Source organism: Haliotis rubra, unplaced genomic scaffold (genome assembly GCF_003918875.1).
Source record: "Haliotis rubra isolate DU_JTF1 unplaced genomic scaffold, ASM391887v1 Scf125, whole genome shotgun sequence".
Classification (NCBI taxonomy): Eukaryota; Metazoa; Mollusca; class Gastropoda; order Lepetellida; family Haliotidae; genus Haliotis; species Haliotis rubra.
The window spans coordinates 1,657,011-1,680,779 of record NW_025765170.1 but is presented as its reverse complement, the minus strand read 5'-3'; the positions used below and the strand labels follow the sequence as shown (position 1 = coordinate 1,680,779).

General features: G+C 38.3%; 1 protein-coding gene across 1 annotated transcript in view; it reads right to left on the bottom strand.

Annotated features, from left to right (window-relative positions):
- LOC124266340 (adenylate cyclase type 2-like) overlaps positions 1–23,769 on the bottom strand; it is a 101,673-nt gene that overhangs the window by 27,990 nt on the left and 49,914 nt on the right. Inside the window, 4 exon segments of the mRNA XM_046701142.1 lie at positions 109–417; positions 1,535–1,684; positions 17,136–17,391; positions 21,713–21,802. Coding sequence (XP_046557098.1) covers positions 109–417; positions 1,535–1,684; positions 17,136–17,282 — 606 coding nt within the window. The 5' untranslated portion in view covers positions 17,283–17,391; positions 21,713–21,802.

Here is a 23,769-nt window from a genome sequence, read left to right as displayed (position 1 = left end):
TATTTGTTTCTGTCAAAATTATATACATTCAGAGACTAAGTACCATCTGTCTACATTGTCCTACCAACCTGTTGTGGCAGATGCAGAGTTAATCTATCCAGACAGAACCCCGGACAATACAAGCTCCAGGACCAAAGACAGAGATCCAACTGCAAACGACCATTTTTTGGACAATGGCAGCACCATATAGCCCACCAAGGTGATATAGAACATGACAGGCATGTCATCAGCGTGGGTGCGGCGGGGGCTGAAGCTGTAGTAGAGGGACATGAGTGACAGGATGGAGAGCCACACAGCAGCTGAAAGGAGGGAGGTGTGTTTCTGGTAGATCTTCTTCAGGGTGGTGAAGACAATGAGGAACACCTTCAACAGAGCACCACAGCCTAGTATGGACACTTGGGCAGTCTGGGAAGGACTCTGAAACAGAAGGAGGAGAGGTACTGATCTGGATCATTGATCTTATTTCATTTGTTTTGTTAATACTTCATAGTTTTTTCTAGCCTGTATTTGTTTTCCTTCTTGGTAGCCTTACAATCATACCATGTAATTCCAAGTTTGGTCTCATTTTGGTCTGTCTCATAGTCCCAGAATTGCATTACTTTAACCTTCTGCTGAGCCCTTTCTGCAATGCTAAAGCCCTAAAAGAAGCAAGTCTAGATTTCCATTCCTTGTTTCATTGCAGTAGCCTATCTGCAAATCATGAAATAGTACAAGATGCCATCTTGTTTTCTAACAAGCAAGTCAATATTCATATGATGAGCCAATATTTGAGGTCAATGAAAGACATTATTTGGCAGTCTACATTTGATCAGATTGCACAGATCCACCAATGAAATTGCAAGATTAGTTAATAGAGGTATAGTATAGCAAGGCTGTTTGTGTATTGTACACATAGGAAAACTGATTTGTATGGATAGTCAACTTCTTTATTGCAATGAGTGCGACGTTTTGGTGTAGGTACTAACACCGTTATCACTTGCTTGATAACGGTGTTAGTACCTACAACCAAACGTCGCGACTCATTGCAATAAAGAAGTTGACTATCCATACAAATCAGTTTTCCTTCATCTTCACAACTTCTAAAATGCCTCTCAAAGAAAATATTGTACACATAATCTGACCAATCGCTGATCTGAGGACGTCCATCTTTCTTGAACCAGGCAAGTCGTAATTTGATAATAGTTAAATTCCTTTTAAAGATGCTTGTCAATAGTGAGTGAGTTTAGTTCTATGCTGCAATATTCCAGCTATATGGCGGCGTCTGTAAATAATCGAGTCTGGACCAGACAATCCAGTGATCAAAAACATGAGCATCGATCTGCGCAATTGGGAACCTGACCACCCGATCCTGTTAGTTGCCTCTTACGACAAGCATAGTCGCCTTTTGTGGCAAGCATGGGTTGCTGAAGACCTATTCTACCCCTGATCTTCACGGGTCAATAGAATATGGTCTGATGTAGTAAGTTTCTGATGTTACTGATGCAGTGAGCAATCTCAGACAGTTCATTTTTTGGTTTAGAGTTGTCTCCCCTACCTTGTGTGCGTCCCCGTGTGCTAGATGGATGATGATCATTATGATAGACACTGCCACGTCCAGGCCGAGGTACATAACGATGAGGGACTGTTTGATCTGGATGCTGTACTGATGGTACATCTCCTCCAGGTCAAGTTCCTTGAAAGAGATCTGCAAACAGAACATAGATGTAGCTTGTTAGGCATCCTGACTGACCAGTGTATTCATTGACATCTCATTACAATAGCCAATTTGGACCAAATGTCCATTTTGAGTAAAGGTCAATCACATTCAATATAACTAGTAATTTGACATGACTGTACTGTCAGAAACACAGGAGGTGGTCAGGCTCGCTGACTTGGTTGACACATGTCATCATATCAGAATTGCGTAGATTGATGCTCTTGCTGTTGATCATTGGATTGTCTGGTCCAGACTCGATTATTTACAGACTGTCACCATATATTGCTGAGTGTGGCATTTAACAACAAACCAACCAGAAACACAGCAGGAATGTCTTCCAGCATAAAGACTGCCAACACCTGTTTTCATCCTCACAAACACAAATATTCCAACAAAATGTTCATTTATAGCAGTCTTCTGATTTGATATATTAGCATATCAATGGTTCACATGAGTTGGTTTTTAAAGTAAGTGAGCGAGTTTAGTTTTAAGCCGCACTCTAAATAAAATATATCACAGCTATATAACGGCGGTCAGTTAATAATCGAGTCTGGACCAGACAATCCAGTGATCAACGTCATGAGTATCAATCTACATAATTGGGATATGAAGACATGTGTCCACCAAGTCAGCAGGTCTGACCACCCAATGTCGTTGGTCGCCTCTTACGACAGGCAAGGGTTGCTGAAGATCAATTCTATCCGGGATTTCCTCAGGTCATTTGGGATACGAAGACATGTGTCATCCAAGTCAGCGTGTCTGACCACCCTATCCCCTTAGTTGCCTCTTGTAACAAGCATGGGTTTATGAAGTCCAATTCTAACCCAGAATTTATTGGTCCTGTTTTTAAAGAAGATCAATGCTGGACTCGAGTTCAGAAGTGGCATTTGGATTTGTTATTGATATCAAGGTCATGAGCAAGAGATATTTCTTGCTTTGAAGAGATGCAAGGGATGGTGATGTCATTTCAGTAACAAAGAAATGGTGACCAATGGATGTAAGCTAAATATACTTATAGGGTCATGTTCCGACATATATGGTAGCTTTCCCAGATAGAACAAGTCATAAGAAGTACAGTATATAGAAATTTATTTAAATGAACATCAGAGAGAGATAAGGAGAGATGAGAGAGAGAGAGAGAGAGAGAGAGAGAGAGAGAGAGAGAGAGAGAGAGAGAAAAGAGAGAGGAAGAGAAAGGAAGAGAGAGAGAGAAGATACAGTGGGAGCATTAATGTTTGATTACGTTGGTACATTCAAACATTGTTCCAGTTAGATACTTAGTGAATTGTTTAGGTAACAATGCATATATGGTCTGATATTTATGATAGAGAGCATTGTAATGACATCATATTTAAATATTACATGTATTAAGGCACATTTTATGCGTTATCCGGGGTAATAAGAATCAGATTCTGATTAAGCCGTGAGCAATCACTTGGTGTTTGGAAACTGTGTGCTATAGAAGATGACTTATTATTAGTATTATTTTATGAATAGCTGCCATTAAAGGAGGTTTAACATTATGTTTCATTGCAAACCTGAGATTCATAATTGATACCCATGATTATATAAAGAGGATGTGATACTCTCAGTTATTGAGAATCATGTTTTTTGTTACACTGTGCAACTTCAACAGTCAAATGTCAGACAGTTCTATATTTTATCTTTTACCAATGACACTGTGCAGCTGAGAATCACTTGCTAAAAGTCAAATCGTCACACATAAGGTGTTACATATCAGACAAAAGTTAATTGAATCCCATTTTACAACAAAAACAGTTTTTAATGGAGGTAGTGCTGTGCAGTGTTCTATCAGTTAAGGGGGCTGTGGGGTAGCCTAGTGGTTAAAGCGTTGGCTCGTCACACCGAAGACCCGGGTTCGATTCCCCACATGGGCACAATGTGTTAAGCCCATTTCTGGTGTCCCCCGCCGTGATATTGCTGGAATATTGCTAAAAGCGGCGTAAAACTAAACTCAGTCAGTCTATCAGTTAAGTGCTTTTTTTATTGTAACCTGGTACCACATTACCACATTCATAGCAATCTTAACTGGAGCTTGTTGTATACACTACAAAATTGAAATAACTAAAAGCAGTCGGCATAACTACTTCAGTGAAGCCATATTTTCAGGATATCCACAAGTAAAGATACAGGCATATTTATACAGAGGAGGTACAGATTTTGTCAAAATGGGCATGAAAGAATGACAGCAAAAGGAGTAGGGGTGTGGGGTGCCACCAAAATTTATCACCGTTAGGCCATGAAAGAATACTCTATTTCTTTTTAAATAAAATATTTTAAATCCAATAGGAAATTATTTTTTTTCCAGTATTTCTTTTAGAACAAATTATTTCTGGCAAAAGTGAATCCAAGGACCCTATTCAAGAATATCAAGCATACAAAACCATGGTTCCGTTACATCATGTGAAGACAATTCTTGGTGACTCCACAAGATTTTGTTGGAACTGTCAACACGTAGATACGCCCATTTCTGGTATTCCCCACCACAATATTGCTGGAATATTGCTGAAAACGGCGTAGAACCATACTCACTCACTCACTATTCAACAGGGTAAGCTATACCCAATGATCATCCAAATAGGCAACAGAGATGGTGTTCTGCTTGTCTCAGTGGCAGTGTTACTAGGACAAAATACTACCAACTTGGCAGAAGAAAAATCCATTCATTCACAGAGCAAATATTGTAATGATGTGTATGAGTAAAGGTATAATGCAGTTTGCAGATCATGTTTACTCAAGGTATAATGCAGTTTGCAGATCATGTTTACTCAAGGTATAATGCAGTTTGCAGATCATGTTTACTCAAGGCATAATGTAGTTTGCAGATCATGTTTACTCAAGGTATAATGCAGTTTGCAGATCATGTTTACTCAAGGTATAATGCAGTTTGCAGATCATGTTTACTCAAGGCATAATGTAGTTTGCAGATCATGTTTACTCAAGGTATAATGCAGTTTGCAGATCATGTTTACTCAAGGTATAATGCAGTTTGCAGATCATGTTTACTCAAAGCATAATGTAGTTTGCAGATCATGTTTACAGTTTCAGTTTACTCAAGGTATAATGCGATCATGTTGCAGATCATGTTTTTTATATCAAGGTATAATACAGTTTGCAGATCATGTTTAATCAAGGTATAATACAGTTTGCAGATCATGTTTAATCAAGGTCTGTATCGTATGTTTGTCTTCAGGCATTGTCACAGCTCTGTCAGGCAGTATCTGGAAATATAGGTCAGTTTCTTTTCAATTGTTGACATCTTCCAAGTCAGGGTCCCAATTCACAAAACATTTCTAACATTACGACCTGTCATGACTTTATAGTTTATCATCGTTTACAAATGTTGTAGTGCTACGAATGTTTTGTGGATCGAGACTTGTAGTCCATCCAAATCAGAATTAGTTTCTTCCAGGTTGGCAGACTGGCATCCAAAGTAACTGTGAATAACTTGATTTTATTACACTAAAGAAGAAAACACCATAGCCAGCACTGGCCTTGAATAGATCGTCTGGTCCATGAATATCCTTGAAATCGTGGACACCTCATGATTTCACCAAAGATGGGTATCTTGTCATGTCAGGACTGTGTAAACCACACAACAGTGCGCATGCCTTCTTGGGAGTCTGATGATTTGCCATCTTGTCTTCTTCTTGGGAAGACCTACAATGCCTCCTGCTTCCAGCAGAAATCCCTTCAGCTTTACATTCTCCTTCCACAAACTCCTCAGAGTGCCTCATGGGATGACTATGCTGTGGGTGATGGTGGTCTTTGATTTTCCATTTATCACCCTTCTTGATCTCCGCAGTGCCCTTGGCTTGTCGTTTGCTCTTATCTTATTATTGTTATGCAAACCTGCAACCTGCACTTTTATACCCAGTGTGGTTTCAGCACTCACTTCTCCTGAATGTGGTCATAGCATAGTTTCAACCAATATGTGATGATGATGATGATGATGATGACAACTGAGATGATGACAATAACAACGATGATGATACTGATGATATTGATGATGATGATGATGTCTTTGAATGGCATTTAGAAGTGATATCCTTCTCTTGTTGATGATGATGATGATGATGATGATGATGATGATGGCATGTAGAAGTGATATCCTTCTCTTCTTGATGATGATGATGATGATGATGATGATGATGATGATGATGATGATGATGATGATGAAATGATGACAATAACAACGATGATGATGATGATGATGATGATGATGATGATTCTCTTCTTTGATGATGATGATGATAGATGATGATCGATGATGATGATTCTTAATGATGATGATGATGATGATGATGATGATGATGATGATGATGATGATGATGATGATGATGATGATGATGATGATGATGATGATGACGACGATGACTTGACCCTTAAAACTACTCTTGAAATTTCACAGTGCTGATCTCATTTATTTACTCAAACAACAAATGATGATGTCAACACATGAAACATCAATATGGCAAATGGTTGTTTAACAATTGAAGTTCAGTTGACGATGTCAGGAGTCAGATCCCAATGGGACATATGTTTTTAACAAATAAAACAAACTGTACACAGCTGACTGAACATTCATTTCATTAGGTCATCTCCGCACTCTCACAAAATACATTTAATCACATGAGAAACATCAGGACTTCTATGGGAGCCAATGATTTGACTACATCTACGTAGTGTTATTGAGAGGCACAACTGTATAATTGTTTTGCTCTCACTAAACACATTCTCTGTTTAAAGCAACAAGCATCACGGGAGGATGACAAATCTCTTGGCTCTCACAAATTAGAGAGCACAAATCATCTGATCATTACAGCAAATCCTATAAGAGTGATGAGAGGACTATGTAATCTATTTGTCCCTGTACAAGAGTAGTTACTGAGCTATCAAAACACATAAATTGGAACCAGGGTCAAGAATTCGTCAGGTCCTTTTCCTCAGTGATATGAGTCAGGGGATATCGGACAATAATTAAAATTATAATAAATTCTGTCAAAGATTAAAGGCACCAGTTTAATATTTGGCCATTGGGTGAAGAAAAACAGTAGATTTGTAGACACATTCTGAAAAAAAGTACCTCCCTGTCAACTGATTCATAATCAAACTTTCTGTGAACATTGAATGACTGACTGACTGACTGACTGACTGACTGACTGACTGAATGAATGAATGAATGAATGAATGAATGAATGAATGAATGACGCCGCCGGACTCAGCAATATTCCAGCTACATGACGGCGGTCGCTACACAAAGTTTTGCGGACATCTCTTTATAGACAAAAGGTGAGAATGTTTGGATGTCACCTTCTTTATCAACAAGAGTATCTACTTACTCCTCATCAGCTCATTCACCTCGTAAAGGATTAAGACTGATTGATTGATTGATTGATTGATGCGACTAACGGTAACGGGTGGTCAGGCTCGCTGACTTGGTTGACACATGTCATCGGTTCCCAATTGCATAGATCAATGCTTATGCTGTTGATCACTGCATTGTCTGGTCCAGACTCGATTATTTACAGACCATCGTCATATAGCTGGAATCAGTCAATCAATGGTTTCATGTTCACAGTATGTTTGATTATGACAACCAATCAACCAACCAACCAACCAACCAAAGCTTATTTTCATTTCACAGCTTTTGGTTTCATTTCCACTGAAAACTATCAATTACTGGGTCAGTGGATACTAAAACAATATTCCTAGAACATTCACCCCTCCATCCCTCACCAACAACCCCAGCCCCCACTGAAAATTGAAATGTTGATCCCAAACAGCCAGTCTTCACCCCAAAGCACCATGATTGGCAGCATTCCACTACTTAAAACAACAAAGGCAGAATATCCATTTTAAAAAAATATAATTTAGATATTTTGTAACTTTTCAAATTCTTCATTTAGCATTTCAAACAATACATCTGAAACAAGGACCTGTTTTGAATTTATTTAAATTGCCATAACTGCCAACTGTGAACTTTCAAGGGAAGCCATTGATGTCAGGACCTGATCTCTTTTTCCCAAAGTGAAATAACCAAGGTGTTTATCAGGACTTTCAGCTATTGATGTGTCATGGCACTCAGAAATAGACAGAAGTGACACCTTCTTGAAACTTGGATCTGATTCTAAGTGGACTGACCTAATAGAAATACAATAATAGAAATATAAAACATTTTTAACCATGGTTGACAGACGATGATATACTTCAGAAAAGCTTTTACCCCTTGAAGATAACTTTGGTCCTAACTACAAGAGGAACTTGTAAGCTCTTTGGCTTTATGTAAATTCAGTGATTATTATTTTTCAGGATATGACGTCATTTGGGAATTTAAAATGTAGGCCAGTCTACTTTTAATTGAAATGTCACAGAATTTGACAGAATCCCTTGACGTCAAGCATAATTTTCATTCTCTACGCAAGACCATACTTTTTTTAGATACATTTAGAATACATTCAAATGAAATCAATAAGAAGGGATATTACTCTGTAGGAAAGATACCTACTGTGTCTCTGCCGGATTGATTCATCAGTCTGAGTGTATCAGGGTATATTAAGGCAAACAATGTTTTCATCAACAGTATTTACAAATGATATCATCTATTAAGATCTGAGCCTCCTTTCACAAAGCACTAAGGTGATCGTAAGCCACAAAGGTAACCTTAGTGCAATGTTAAAGAATGGGAGTTAAGGCTAACCTTAGTAAAGGTTGCTTCGTGAAAGGAGCCATTGGTTAGAATTGGTCTTCAGCAACCAATGCTTGTTGTAAGAGGCGACTAACGGGATCGGGTGCTCAGGCTCGCTGACTTGGTTTAAGCATGGAATCATATCCCAATTGTGTAGATGGATGTTCGTGAAAGCAAAGTAAAACAAAAAAAGACATTAGATGATAACGAGGTTATCACACCAGTGATTATGGGATATTGTCTGAATGGGTAATTATTAGGTAAAAATGTTTTGTGGCCTGCTAAATATAAATGTTAATTCCTAATGCTTGTAATTTACCATCCTAAAATACACTCGCGTAATGACAGAATACTCTATAGATCTGCACAATCACACATATATAGCATTTGCCCAGTCAGTAATTTGTGTTCTCAAAGATCAGTAACAAATGTGGGCAATCAGTTAGGGCCTCGTCTTAAAATATGAACCTGTGTTTATTTACAGGCTTATAGATACAGTCAGACAAGGACTTAATTAGAACTCACAGCCATGCTTCTGTGCTTAACAATTTACAAGTCTCTGTACTTTTACTGTCAATGAATGCCAATTCAAGTTTAGATGCAAAGAATTTCAAAAGTATTTGAGTATGCAAAGAGACTGGAGGCAAGGTACAAATGAAACAGACATTGTCAGGTTTGTTTTGGGATTAATGTGTTCCAAAATTGATGTGCATATTACAATGTGAGAAAATATTGACTTTTTATCACATCTTAAATAAGTTTAAACAAGCTGGTAAATAACAGAACAAAACACAAAATGATTTATGATCTTAGAATTTTGGCAACTAGTGGACCTTGTAAAGAATTAGATAAAAAATAATAGTGTTATTCTGGTTTTATATGTTTTTCAGGGCGGTATCCCATTTAGCATCCTGGAACACCGGGGTTCTGGGTTTGAATCCCAGATTCGCGCTGCTGGGAATTCTCAATGATCCTAACCCTTGTGACAAACAGTGGTGAGTGAGTGAGTTTAGTTTTACGCTTCTTTTAGCAATATTCTAGCAATATCATGACTGGGGACACCAGAAATGGGCTTCACATGTTGTACCCATGTGGGGAATAGAACCCAGGTCTTCGGCATGACGAGCGAACCACTAACCACTAGGCTACCCCGACGCCCCTTGTGACAAACAACATGCATTGCTTCAAGTTGGGTTTCCTCATACATGGCTTGTTATTATAACTTTCAGGCATTGTTTACTAGTCAACTGTTAGTAAATAGTTTCTTGATGCTAAACGCTGCACTAAGCAATGTTCCAACTATATGGTGGACTGGGCAACCTAGTGATTGACACTATGAGCATTGATATATACAATTGGGATCAACAAAGTCAGCAAGCCAAACCACCTGATCTTGTTAGTGAGTGAGTGAGTTTAGTTTTATGCCGCACTCAGCAATATTCCAGCTATATGGCGGCAGTCTGTAAATAATCGAGTCTGGACCAAACAATCCAGTGATCAACAGCATGAGCATTGATCTGCACAATTGGGAACTGATGACATGTGTCAACCAAGTCAGCGAGCCTGACCACCCGATCCCGTTAGTCGCCTCTTATGACAAGCATGGGTTACTGAAGATCAATTCTAACCCGGCCTTCACGGGTATGATCTTGTAAGTCTTTTATGTGTATCACTTCTAAATGCCCTTCAAAAACTTTAAATTAAACATGGTTAAATCTACAAGTAACATAGCTCTTCATTCATAGTAGGGTTATGTTTTCACATACCGGTATATACATTGATAATATGTTGTCATTTATAACACACCAGACTTTCAAAACACCTTCTAAAAATGTCAAAACAAAAATGTAGTTTAATAAATTTTGGCTGATGCATCATTTTTCAGATACTATGTGCCCCAAGTCAGTTAAAATATCGATAAAATACCACCTTCAATTATCTAGGAAATATAGCTTTTAGAACGATATTCCATAAGTTGGAATTGACATTTTCATGATCTGAGTAGAATTTTACATCTCTGAAGAATTCTGTCTAAGATCAATACCTATCATATGAGGTCCAGTCTGTTTGATGTGAGGATAAAAATTGGCCAAATTTAAACGAAGTATCTTGCACACATCCCAGAGTGCCAATCATCCCGCTTAAAGATTATGAAATCATAGTTATTGCCCCTAAATTGGACCCTCCTTGTAAGATTAGGATGGGCAACATCTTATGGAACTATTCTAGATACCGTGTGGGCTATAAATGGATACACAAAATATTTCTGGGAGTTCATTATAGAGATTCTTAATCCAATGTAAATGAGTTTCTGATACATTCTCATTAAAATCAGATATTTCATTCTGATGTGATACCTTGAGTTATTATGACTGACCATGAGAGCATGTAACATAATTTGCGCCATTATATTGCTGTTGACAATTTTCACACCCTGTCATTTCTAAACTTCATGACATCTGCACATAGATGGTAGTATGACTGAAATAACTTTTGAGTGATGCATGAATTTTCTGTTGTAACATTAAAACTTCTGAATCAAGGTGGTTAAGAAATGATGGAAAATTTTAGAACTCGAACATTTGAAGATCCCACGGATTGTTTATTTAGACTTGGTGGTCACACATTAATGCTGCTATGGAGTGAGTGAGTGAGTGAGTGAGTGAGTGAGTGAGTGAGTGAGTGAGTGAGTGAGTGAGTGAGAGTGAGTGAGTGAGTGAGTGAGTGAGTGAGTGAGTGAGTGAGTGAGTGAGTGAGTGAGTGAGTGAGTGAGTGAGTGAGTTGAATGCCACTTTCAGCAATATTCCAGCAGTGTCAAGAAGGGGTACACCAGAAATGGGCTTCACACATCGTACCCATATGGGGAATCGAACCCGGGTCTTTGGCGTGACCAGTTAATGCTTTAACTACAAGGCTACCCCACTGCCCAGGTTTTAATGAACTCGAAGGGACCACTAAGTTTAGTTTGTTATAATGTATTATGTGGATTTGGACCAAGATGTACAGCAAGCAGCTGGGACCAGTCTGTCAGTCATTATAAGTGTGTTCTTTATAAACATAGTTTACGGTATAAGTACTTCAAATGCCTGATTGCTAAAAAATACTTGTGTGTGTAATACCTGTTGTCTAATTGTTAAAATGATTAGTTAGACTATCCTGTTCTGATCTGTTTAAACCCTCAATGGGTCAAAATTCAACAACATTGTTTAATGGCCAAAAATGGGGAAAATCAACAACATTGTTTAATGGCCATATTTTAAAATATATTCAAGTGTCAAACGGGGCGACTAACAGGATCAGGTGGTCAGGCTCGCTGACTTGGTTGACACGTGTCATCATATCCCAATTGCAATGATTGATACTCATGTTGTTGATCACTGGATTGTCTGGTCCAGACTCGATTATTTACAGACTGCTGCCATATAGTTGGAATATTGCTGAGTGCGGAGTAAAACTAAACTCACTCACCAAAAATATATTCAAGAACTCTATGAGAGCACTGTGTGTCCCCATGCACAATGCATATAAAATATTTTGCATCAGCTTTTCACATTTATCAATAACCTGAAATATAACATTTGATAACCCTCATTGAAATCTTTATGGTTTCAAATCCTAATGGGGGCGGTGGGGTAGCCTAATGGTTAAAGCATTGGCTCGTCACGCCGAAGACCCGGGTTCGAATCCCCACATGGGCACAATGTGTGAAGCCCATTTCTGGTGTCCCCCGCCGTGATGTTGCTGGAATATTGCTAAAAGCGGCGTAAAACCAAACTCAGTCAGTCAGTCAGTCAAATCCTAATGGCAACAGATATTTTTGTCACACTGTTCTATCAGAACCAAATATAGAAATTAAAATGTTTCATCATTGTCAATTAGGTTAAACTAACAATTCTGTTAGTGCCTAATCAAAGACATAAAAGCCATTATAATTTAAATTATGATTAGATGGTTATAACGATTAGTTAAAGGAATCAATGATAACAAAATCGTATTATTCCATCGATCACCTTCCTTGTTCAATAACATCATAAACTACCAACATCTCAGACTGGCGAAAAACCTCCAATATTCTGTCTGGGATAAAATACTAAAAATATCTTCTGTAATATTTGGTTCAATATAGAACATGAATTATGAACTATATTAACCAAATCTCAACATTCCAAGGCATGAAAGAAACATTTGTGACCACTGCCTCTAGGTTTAATTTTGTCTCCAACTGTGAGCAACACTAGAAACTGCAATGGCCAGTGATGAAATTCTCCAAAATTCAATACAGTTTGTGGTCTCCTGTAGGATATAAACATTTTATATTCCGCACACAAGATCAAATTCTAATTCCCCTCTCCGAGAAGGAACGCTTGTTGATGTTCGAGATCGAATTTGTATGACAATGTGAAGTTTGACATTGTCAAACTGTATACTTAGAGTTAGATTATGTACAAAGTAAATGCACAAAATATGCTACTCATCAAAAGTTTAGACTCACTAGTGTAAATGTAGCCACTTACTTCAGTCAACTGTTCTAAACTAGATTTTCAAATTATTCCATACTGTTTAAAGGTACTGTTTACACATGAACTGATGTACTGCAAAACAAATTCGTAATGTTGAAAAATTATTGTCATGAGTTCAATAAATGATGAAGCTCAGTGAATATTAGCGAATTCTTAACAAAACTTTATACTAAAACGCAGCTGTTCACATGCATGGTATTTGCTTTAAGTGAGTCTAAACTTTTGATAGGTACTATATATGCCACACATGTTGCTGTTCAGTTGACTCTCTCTATATATAATTGTCTCCATATTTGAATAATCAGTAATAGATTTGTTTTTAAACATGTCAAAGAAATTGAATTCAATTCCCCACATGGGCACAATGTGTGAAACCCATTTCTGATGTCCCCTTCCATGATATTGATGGAATATTGCTTACAGCGGTGTAAAACTAAACTCACTCACTCACTGTTTTGTTAAAAGAGGAGGGGGTAGAGGGTCAGTAGGGGTGGGGAGAGAGTATGGGGTGGGGGAGAGGTACTTTATCAATATGCTGGTCTCTGCAGTCTCTTTAGGAATTAGTACATTTGATGGAGGTAAATTACAATTTTGTACATAACCGTTTCCAGTGGGATTTTGCTTATGTAGCAAACACACAAAAAAGACAATTTTTGTAAAATGGTAACATATATTGACACAAAAGTTTCCAAAACTTCCCCAGTTTCATCATACAGTGATGATAAAATTTACTACAAAACAAAAAAAATATATGAAAAGTCTTTCCCATCATTTCAATATTGATTTGGATGAAGGATTTAATACATTTTTAGATCAATTCCACAGTAAACATTTGCAAATCTTACTGAGTGATAAATAAGAAACATTTCCCATTCTCAGTGCTCTCTGTCGCTACACAAAGTTTTGAAGACTTCACTTTACAGATAAAAGGTGAGAATTTATGGATCTCACCTTATTTTTATTATGAAGAACACAATCTTTCGGATTATCTACTTACTCCTTTGTCATCTCATTCATCTCATAAGAAAGAAGTAAGAATATACTGTGCATCAGGTCAATGAGTGTAACTATACTCCGGAACATAACACAGAAGTTGACATCTATAAATCCTCACCTATAATGTGTATCACCACTAAATGCCATTCAAACATAAGAAAAGCAAGATTTATGGATGTCAACTTCTTTATTGTGAATAACACAACGTTTTGGAGTGTATGCTTGCTCCTTCTTCAGGCCATTCAAACACTTCTTCCCTTTACAGGTCAGGTCAGAATGTTTTCTTGCAAATATACTTGCTTAGCACATCAAAGACTATGTACAAATTGCAATCTCATTAAAATCATATCCCAGTGTTCTACGTCGCTACACAAAGATCTCATGACATCCCATTATGGGCCACGTCAGAATGACCTGTCATCCGACCAACGCCAGAGCGTGAAAGTCAAAGTGCGATTGTGTTTTCTAATTATTCAAGCTTGAGGCATTCTGATTGACATTTACGGCCTGTCAATCAAATTTTGTAAAGGTCATTCCGATGTGATCTTTGATGACATGTCCAGGATCAATGTGTAACCACAGCTAGCACTTGGATCAGATTCCAGTGAAGCCACAATTTGTACATGGCTTAGTTTGTTGTTTAATGCCGCACTCAGCAATATTCCAGCTATGTGGTGGTGGTCTGTGAATAATCGAGTCTGGACCAGACAATTCAGTGATCAACATCATGAGGCCAGACCAATTTTATTTCTTGTTTTACAGATATTTGTCTTCAGAAAACCTAAAGGCAGGAGGGGAAAAAAAAAATCACCAGTCAAAGCAAAACCCACATGAATTTCCATGTTAACTCTTTTGGTTTGTTTATATCAACTAGATATAAGTTGAGTGAGTTTAGGTTTCACGCTGATTATTATTAGGATTTTATTTTTTGAGCGGGGAAAACAAATGTTTATTTTTGTTCTTATTCTTGAAAAAATATGACCGCCGGATCCGAACAAGAAGAAATAAAATTGGTCTGGCCTGAGCATCGATCTACACAATTGGGATCAACAACATGAACAATTGGGATATGATGACATGCGTCAACCAAGTCATGGGTTACTGAAGACCAATTCTAACCCGGATCTTCATGGGTCTGTACATAGCCTTTGATGTACTGATGTATTTGTAATTTGCAATATTTCATTACAGAAAAGCAACACAAGTGGCATTAGGTCTGCAGAATTTCTACAGCAATTCCTCTGTGAAATAATAGCACATCATTTATGAATCAGAAATTCTGCTTAGACTGGAAAAAATATACATGGTCATAAGACAAGGGAGTTGAAGTTAATGATGTATATTGATGATTTGATGTTGTTCGGTAATTGTTAAATAGTCATTTTCTTTGCACTAAGTTACCAAAATGAAACAGAAAAACAGGAGAGCAATCAGACAACCTCATCTGTTTCATGTTTAAACTACCCGTGAAGATCCGGGTTAGAATGGTCTTCAGCAACCCATGCTTGTTGTAAAAGGAAACTAACGGATCGGGTGGTCAGGCTCACTGACTTGGTTGCAACATGTCATCGTATCCTAATTGCATAGATTGATGCTCATGATGTTAATCACTGGTTTTCTGGTCCAGACTGATTATTTACATATAGCTGGGATATTGCTGCTGTTAAACAACGCTGTTAAACAACAAACAAACATGTTTAAATTGATGTTCAGAGATTCCCAGTGACAACAAAATTAAACAAGATTGTACAAGAAGAATAATGAATTCAACTTTCCAATACTAGACTTTTAATTTTAGTTGAGTATTGTTCCAATGGCTCCAACCTTTGGTGTTTACATTTCGAACTTTTGATGTGCAATCATGAATGAGTGAGTGATCACAGTTTTACGTTGCTTTAGAAAATTCTCCCAGCAGTATCAAGACAAGGGATACCAGAAATGTGGGTCGAACCCAGGTCTTTGGCGTGACGAGCAAACGATTTAATCACTAGGCTACACAGCTGCCTGTTGAGGTACAATTGAGCATGCCCATTTCACGGAAATATTCAAAACTTTTTTATCTGGGTCACTAGACTCAAGGTCTCAGTAATGTGAGTGGGTGAGTGAGTTTTATGCCGCCTTTAGCAATATTCCAGCAATATCATGGTGGGGACACCAGAAATGGGCTTCACATATTGTACCCATGTGGGGATATTATACCCATGTGACAAGCGAATGCTTTAACCACAAGGCTACCCCCTGCCATGACTCAGTATAGTTGTCAAAAAGTTGGATGGTACACAAGGGGAGGATATTTCCATATTTTGATGCTCCAGTGTCCAAATGTCATTCGTTTTGATTTATACCCCTGTGTTTGCTCAAGCAAAAACTTAACATGCCTTTGCATGTGTTTGTGATGTGGGGGGCAGGATAAACTCTTGATTTTACAAACACTATTTGATGGTGATTCATAAACACATGTGTATGATTTATTTGGAATCACACAATGATTGCTACTTTTAGTAGAAACTTCTTCCAATTTCGGAAAGGCTTTTATTTACATATTGAAATAACACGTCAGTATGAAGATTCCCTTCATAAGAAACCTTAACTGAGTCCTTTTTCATCATCAGTCAATCAACAACACTATTGAAAGGACAATTTGATGCTCATGCTGTCAGTCACTGGGTTTTCTGTCCCTCTAGTTTAGCTGCCTTTGCCTCAGTATGTTGTTTGCTTGAAACAACTAACAACCATAACACAGACCGTAAATCTGGATTAGACAAACCAAGGGTTGATATCATGAGCAACAATTCAGTTTTCCATCAAAACCAAAAATCAAGAGAATCGCAACAATTTCATAAAAATTGTCATCACTTATCTGTAATCAGTCAATCAATTAAACATTTTCTGCTGTCTTGGTAAAAATATCAGCATATAGGAATACCCTTACCTGGTCCTTGATCTAGCCAGAATGGCACATAAATGGTGAAAACATCAAGAATTTGTGCCGCAGTAATTTCCACAGATTCTACCAAATCTCTTAAGCTCTCACAAGATGTTCTCAACATCAATGGCCTTGGAGAAAATTCCCGTGAACCACCTCAGCTTTCCACCTTATTAAGTTAAGACATTTTCACATGAAGATATTGAAAATTACTTTTTGCATCCTCCACTCATTTGAATTTTATACTAATTTCATAAGAAAATGCAACAAGTAGAACCAGAGTTTTACCTTCATCTCTTTGAGGGGGACGTCTTCAGAGGAAGATTTTCTGGTAGTGCTCTCTTCCTCTGCCCCCTTGACCAGCTGCGTCCGGCTGCCGGCAACTGATGTGAGGCTGAAAAAACTCTCACATGCCTTCGGGCTCGTGACTTCCATTGTGAGAATGCGGAGAGGCAGATTGGACACTCGGAATCCCCAGAGGAAAGTCCTTGACCTTTGCCGTTCATTCAAAACAACCTCTTGACATGGAAGTGGTTACTTGTATCTGTGATAAATAAAATGAATTATTGGAATGTTACAAATATGTTTTTCTCATCTTGACTCCATTTAGTGTTGAGATGAACAACATGCCTCTTATCTTATGTGATATAACCTTCAACAAGGCCATGCAGAAAGTTGCAGACGGTCAACTGTATATGTATTGATTGCAATTTTGATTATCTCGTTTTGTGTACCATATTATCTGAAATATTTCAAGAATATATCACAAACATCAATTAATAAGTACACCTGCATACCAAATAAACAAGAACAAGAACAGCTTGTCCTGATTCACACAGCGAGTGAGTGAGTGAGTTGGGTTTTACGCTGCTTTTAGCAGTATTCTATCAATAGAACGGCAGAGGGCACTAGAAATTCTCCCAGCAATATCAATGGAATGGAATACTAGACAAGGGATACTACAAATGGGCTTCACACATTTGTACACGTGGGGAATCATACCCAGGTCTTTTGGTGTGACAAGCAAATGCTTTAACCACTAGGCTACCCCACTGGCCCCAACTCACTTAGATCATCATATGTCGGACAATAATCCATGGAAAATGGAAGTGTCCTTTGTGATGATCCTTAGAACACTTAATCTCAAGGTGGCAAGTTTATTTTCAGATTAACATGCTGTCTGTAGTTTTAAGGTTTTTGTGTTGTGTTTAGCATGATGTCAAGTGTTTTGTTTCCATACAGCAGCAGTTTTAGCAACACACTGACATATATATGCTGGTGGCCTGGGATTGTTGTCTGAGACAGTTTTCACAGTGAGTGCTTCAAGTCAAACAATTGTTTGTATTCGCACACAAAAGGGATCTACACTCTCACTCTCACATACAAACAGCTGACACAGAGACACAAACCCAAACAGGCACAAGACTACAGGCACACATGCACAAACAGGCACAACAAACATGTGCAGACACAGAAACACTTCCAGAAACACATATGGAACCCATGCACAAACAAGCAAACACACTTTTTTTGTTAAAACCTCACTCACTCACTCGCTCACTTACTCACTCACCTTAAAAGCAGATTCATGTGAACCATTGATATATATATATCATACCAAAAGATTATTATAAATGAAAGTTTTGTTGGAATGTTTGTTTTTGTGAGGATGAAAACAGGGATTGGCCTAGACTGACTGACTGAGTTTGGTTTTATGCCGCTTTTAGCAATATTCCAGCAACATCACGGCTGGGGACACCAGAAATGGGCTTCACACATTGTACCCATGTGGGGATTCGAACCGGTGTTCGGCGCCCTTGTTTGTCCATGTGGGGATTCGAACCAGGTGTTCGGCGTGACGAGCCAACGCTTTAACCACTAGGCTACCCCACCGCCCCAGATTGGCCTAGAAGACATTCTGGCTGTGTTTCTGACAATCGAGTCTGGACCAGACAATCCAGTGATCAACAGCATGAGCATCAATCTACGCAATTCTGATATGATGACATGTGTCAACCAAGTCAGCGAGCCTGACCACCTCCTGTGTTTCTGACACTACAGTCATGTCAAATTACTAGTTATATTGAATGTGATTGACCTTTACTCAAAATGAACATTTGGTCCAAATTGGTTATTGTAATGAGATGTCAATGATTACACTGGTCAGTCAGGATGCCAACAAGCTACATCTATGTTCTGTTTGCAGATCTCTTTCAAGGAACTTGACCTGGAGGAGATGTACCATCAGTACAGCATCCAGATCAAACAGTCCCTCACTCACTCCATGCACACATGCACAAACATAAACATTCACAAACATTTATTATTATTCATTATCGGATAACGGATGAAACATTACAGGTTTGTCCTGATTCCCTAGTGCACTTGTACATAGTTCCCCGAGGGAGTTCCAGTACTGACTAGAGATGGCATCGTCCGTGGGGCATAACTCTTCATGGATACGCCAACGGCCTAGTGAGTGTAAGATCAAAGGCTGACATGACCCATTTCTCTGACTATATGTGTCATGAAAACAAGCAACCTAATGACAATAATAACAGCGATGTGTGAGTGACTGTTGTTTTGCGTATCACATTATTCCAGCTAAATCGGTGTGGCCTCTAAATAATTGAGTGTGGCCCAGGAGTATCACAGGTTAATGCTCTACCAACTATCTATACCATCAGGTCATGTACAGCCAGCTGACAGGGTGTGATCATCGGGAGCAGTGTTTCAAGCTGTCATGTTGATGCTTACATGGAGGACATATTTTGCCTCAGAATCCCACTTAGGGAAAAAAGATGATGGATGGTAATGATGATGACGTCATCAACGACTGAGGTGACATTAATGATGACCACAATGATGATGATGATGATGATGTTGAAATGATGATGATGACAACAATAATGACAATGACATTGATGATGATGATGACATCAACAACTGAGATGACATTGATGATGATGATGACATCAACAACTGAGATGACATTGATGATGATGATGATGACATCAACAACTGAGATGACATTGATGATGATGATGACATCAACAACTGAGATGACATTGATGATGATGATGATGACATCAACAACTGAGATGACATTGATGATGATGATGATGATGATGACATCAACAACTGAGATGACATTGATGATGATGACATCAACAACTTAGATGACATTGATGATGATGATGATGATGACATCAACAACTGAGATGACATTGATGATGATGATGACATCAACAACTGAGATGTCATTGAGGATGATGATGACATCAACAACTGAGATGACATTGATGATGATGACATCAACAACTGAGATGTCATTGAGGATGATGATGACATCAAGAACTGAGATGACATTGATGATGATGATGACATCAACAACTTAGATGACATTGATTATGATGATGATGACATCAAGGATTGAGATGACATTGATTATGATGATGATGATGATGACATCAAGAACTGAGATGACATTGATGATTATGATGATGATGACATCAACAACTGAGATGACATTGATGATGATGATGATGATGATGACATCAAGAACTGAGATGACATTGATGATGATGATGACATCAACAACTGAGATGACATTGATTATGATGATGATGACATCAACAACTGAGATGTCATTGAGGATGATAACAACAATGATGATGATGATGACAATGACATTGATGATGATGAATACGACATCAACAACTGCACTGACATCGATGACAGCAACAATGATGATGATATTGACATGATGATGATGATGATAATTGTGCACTTAATGATAATAAATATCATGATAGTGATGATGAAAATGACACTTTGCATTGATATTGATGGTAATAGTCAAATGTTTCTATACTATTCTGAGGAGCAGTTGGGGTTAAAGCATTTGCTTGTCACACCAAAGAGTTAGATTCCCCACATGGGTGCAATGTGTGAAGTCCATTTCTGGTGTCGTCCGTCTTGATATTGTTGAAATATTACTAAAAGCATCATAAAACCATACTCACTCCAGTTTAAGTAAACTTAGGCTCAGTATTATTCGTTACACTGCTATACTGAGTCTAACAAACCCTAGTAGAAGGTCGCGTCAGCTAAACTTTTGGACTGACCAATCAGAACATAGCTTACCAAATCATGAAAGTTAACATTCGCACATACCGTTTGAACGATCGCTTCCGATTGATACACATTGAGGACGCAATGAGTAAACTGAAAATAGCGTTTTTGTCAATTTTCAAGGATGTTATCATGCAGAAATATAGGCTAATAGTAACCATGCCATTAAAAGCCCCTAAGCGTATATACTGCAGGTCAAATATCTGTGTTTTATGCGGATTTACGCTTGTTGATAGATCAGTGTCAGCGACCAGGGAAGAGAAAATCCAAAAAACCATTTTGTAAGTCCCGCCAAACCCAAACAAGTAATTGTTGTCTGATTTGTTAAATTCATTCTGCTGTCTCATGTTTGATTGGTCGGTCATAGGTCGTTCAAAGGTTAGCAGACACGATCTTCTCCTAGGGTTTGTTAGACTCAGTATAGCAGTGTAACGAATAATACTGAGTCTAAGTTTACTGAGACTGGTACTCACTCACTCATTATACTGAAGAGTGAGTGAGTGAGTTTAGTTTTACGCCGCTTTTAGCAATATTCCAGCAATATCACGGCGGGGGACACCAGGAATGGGCATTATACTGAAGAAGTTGAGCCATGACAGACTATACATAGTAATATGAAAGAATCAAGTGTTCCTTAATTTCACTTGAGTAATATAACTGTGATAACACCATATAATCATTACCACAGAATATTATTTGATTGATGACATTCTTTATCTTAATCTTATTACCTTTCAAGCTGTGTCTCCACCGAGCATGGTCTCATCCGTTAAATTGAACGTCTTGCTTCCTTTCCTGGTTCCATTCAGAATAATTTCAATCTGCAAACAAAAAAGGTTTAAATACAATTATGTTGTCCTTTTTTATCCTGACGGAAGTGACTGACAATCACTCAGCCTATGGACGACATCTCCCTAACAACTGATTAAATATTAATGAATTCTGACTGACAGAATCACCTTCCAAATCTTACATTATTCAGCTACTAAAGCTTAGAAAATCTTTTTGCTTTGATTAACAAAATACAGATACATAACATACACTAACTGATTAGTATTCACGTTTGGGACGATACATAAGTGCCTTAGTTTCCTAGTAATTGGATTTATTAATGGTCCACCTATGAAATCAAGCTCTTCCGAGGCCGTCATTAAACCCCAACTTAAGAGTATCATCAGCAATTATTTTCCTTTTCTATAGATCTGTTTTTAAAGTAATGATTGTAAAAACTACTTTCTATAAGAGAGAAAAGATCTGTAAAAGAGGAAAAAATAAAGATCTTCTTTCTTAAAAACCTGATCATTATTTTGAAGACATATTTGTGAAATACAAAAATTCTTACAACTTTTTTCAAAGTGTAGCGTGATGTTGCAACATACATCTATCAATGATACTTGCTAATACTTCATCACTTCAGAAGAAACAGCAGATATTATAGGAAAACATTACATATTAAACATTCAATTTAAGGTCATTTTGGAGCTAAAGGTCATTGTCAAGTATTTGCAGTGATTAGTAACTTGTCTGATAAAAGCATCAGACATAATCAATGGTTCAGTTTAACTTACACTAAAGTACAGATTCTAGTGTTTTTGTTGGGTTGAGTCCCATCCGTGATTCAAACCCAGACTCTCCGAGTCAGGGAGTCAGGTGCCTAATCGCCAGCATACAAAGTTGGCTGTCTAACCCACTCAGCCTGCGCAACTTCCACAAAAATCGAAGTCAAACAACTGGTAGTCGAGCCATAGATGCTGTGTATCCTTCTGGTAATTGTAAATTGGCACGGCTCCCATGGCCGAAAGTTATGAATACATAATGCCATTTAGAAATTGATCAAATGTAACATGTGTAATACATTTCACTTACATCACAATATGCATGCATATGTATGTAGCTGCACATGATTACGGCCTGCTGAGGACCTAATAAATACCAACCATGAACAGACCACACACAGGTGCTAGAGAGTGAGTTTATTAGTTTTACGCTACTTTTAGCAATATTCCAGCAATATCACAGTGGGAGACACCAGAAATGAGCTTCACACGTTGTACCCATGTGGGGAATCGAATCCGGGCCTTGGGTGTGATGAGCCAACGCTTTAACCACTAGGCTACCCCGCCGCCCCTACTCAGGTGCTGACCGCCTCCTTGGTGTAGTGGTTAGAGCGTCTGCCCGGAGAGAGGAAGGTCGCGGGTTCGATCCCCAACCGCGTCATACCAAAGGACGTTAAAATATGGTACTTGTTGGTCCCTGCCTGGCGCTCGGCATTAATGGGTACAACAAGGACTGGTCGGCTCTGAGTCAGTATAATGTGTCTGAGTGGGGTATTCATGCTTCACTGCGGCATGGTATCTCAGTGGGCTAGCACTATAAAACTAGCTTCAGTCTGGGCTAGTACAAGCAGCCACACATACACATACACACGCATGCACGTCGTCATATGAGCGAAATATTCTCAAGCACGACGTTAAACCCAATTTCACCTCACCTCACCACACTCAGGTGCTATATTTGGTGCCCACTTGACCATGACTATAATGCACATCCCGTACACTTGGGTACAAGATTATGAAAAAATTGCTATTTGGTGATTGATATCATGAGCATCGATCTATACAATTGGGATATGATGACATGTGTCAAGCAAGTCAGTTTGCTTCACCACCTTAGTCGCCTCCTACCACAGGTATGTGTTGCTGAAGATCGGTTCCAACCAAAGATCTTCACACATTGATGAACTTTAAAACAAGCATCTACAGGATGTATTTTAAAGCTAGGATGATCT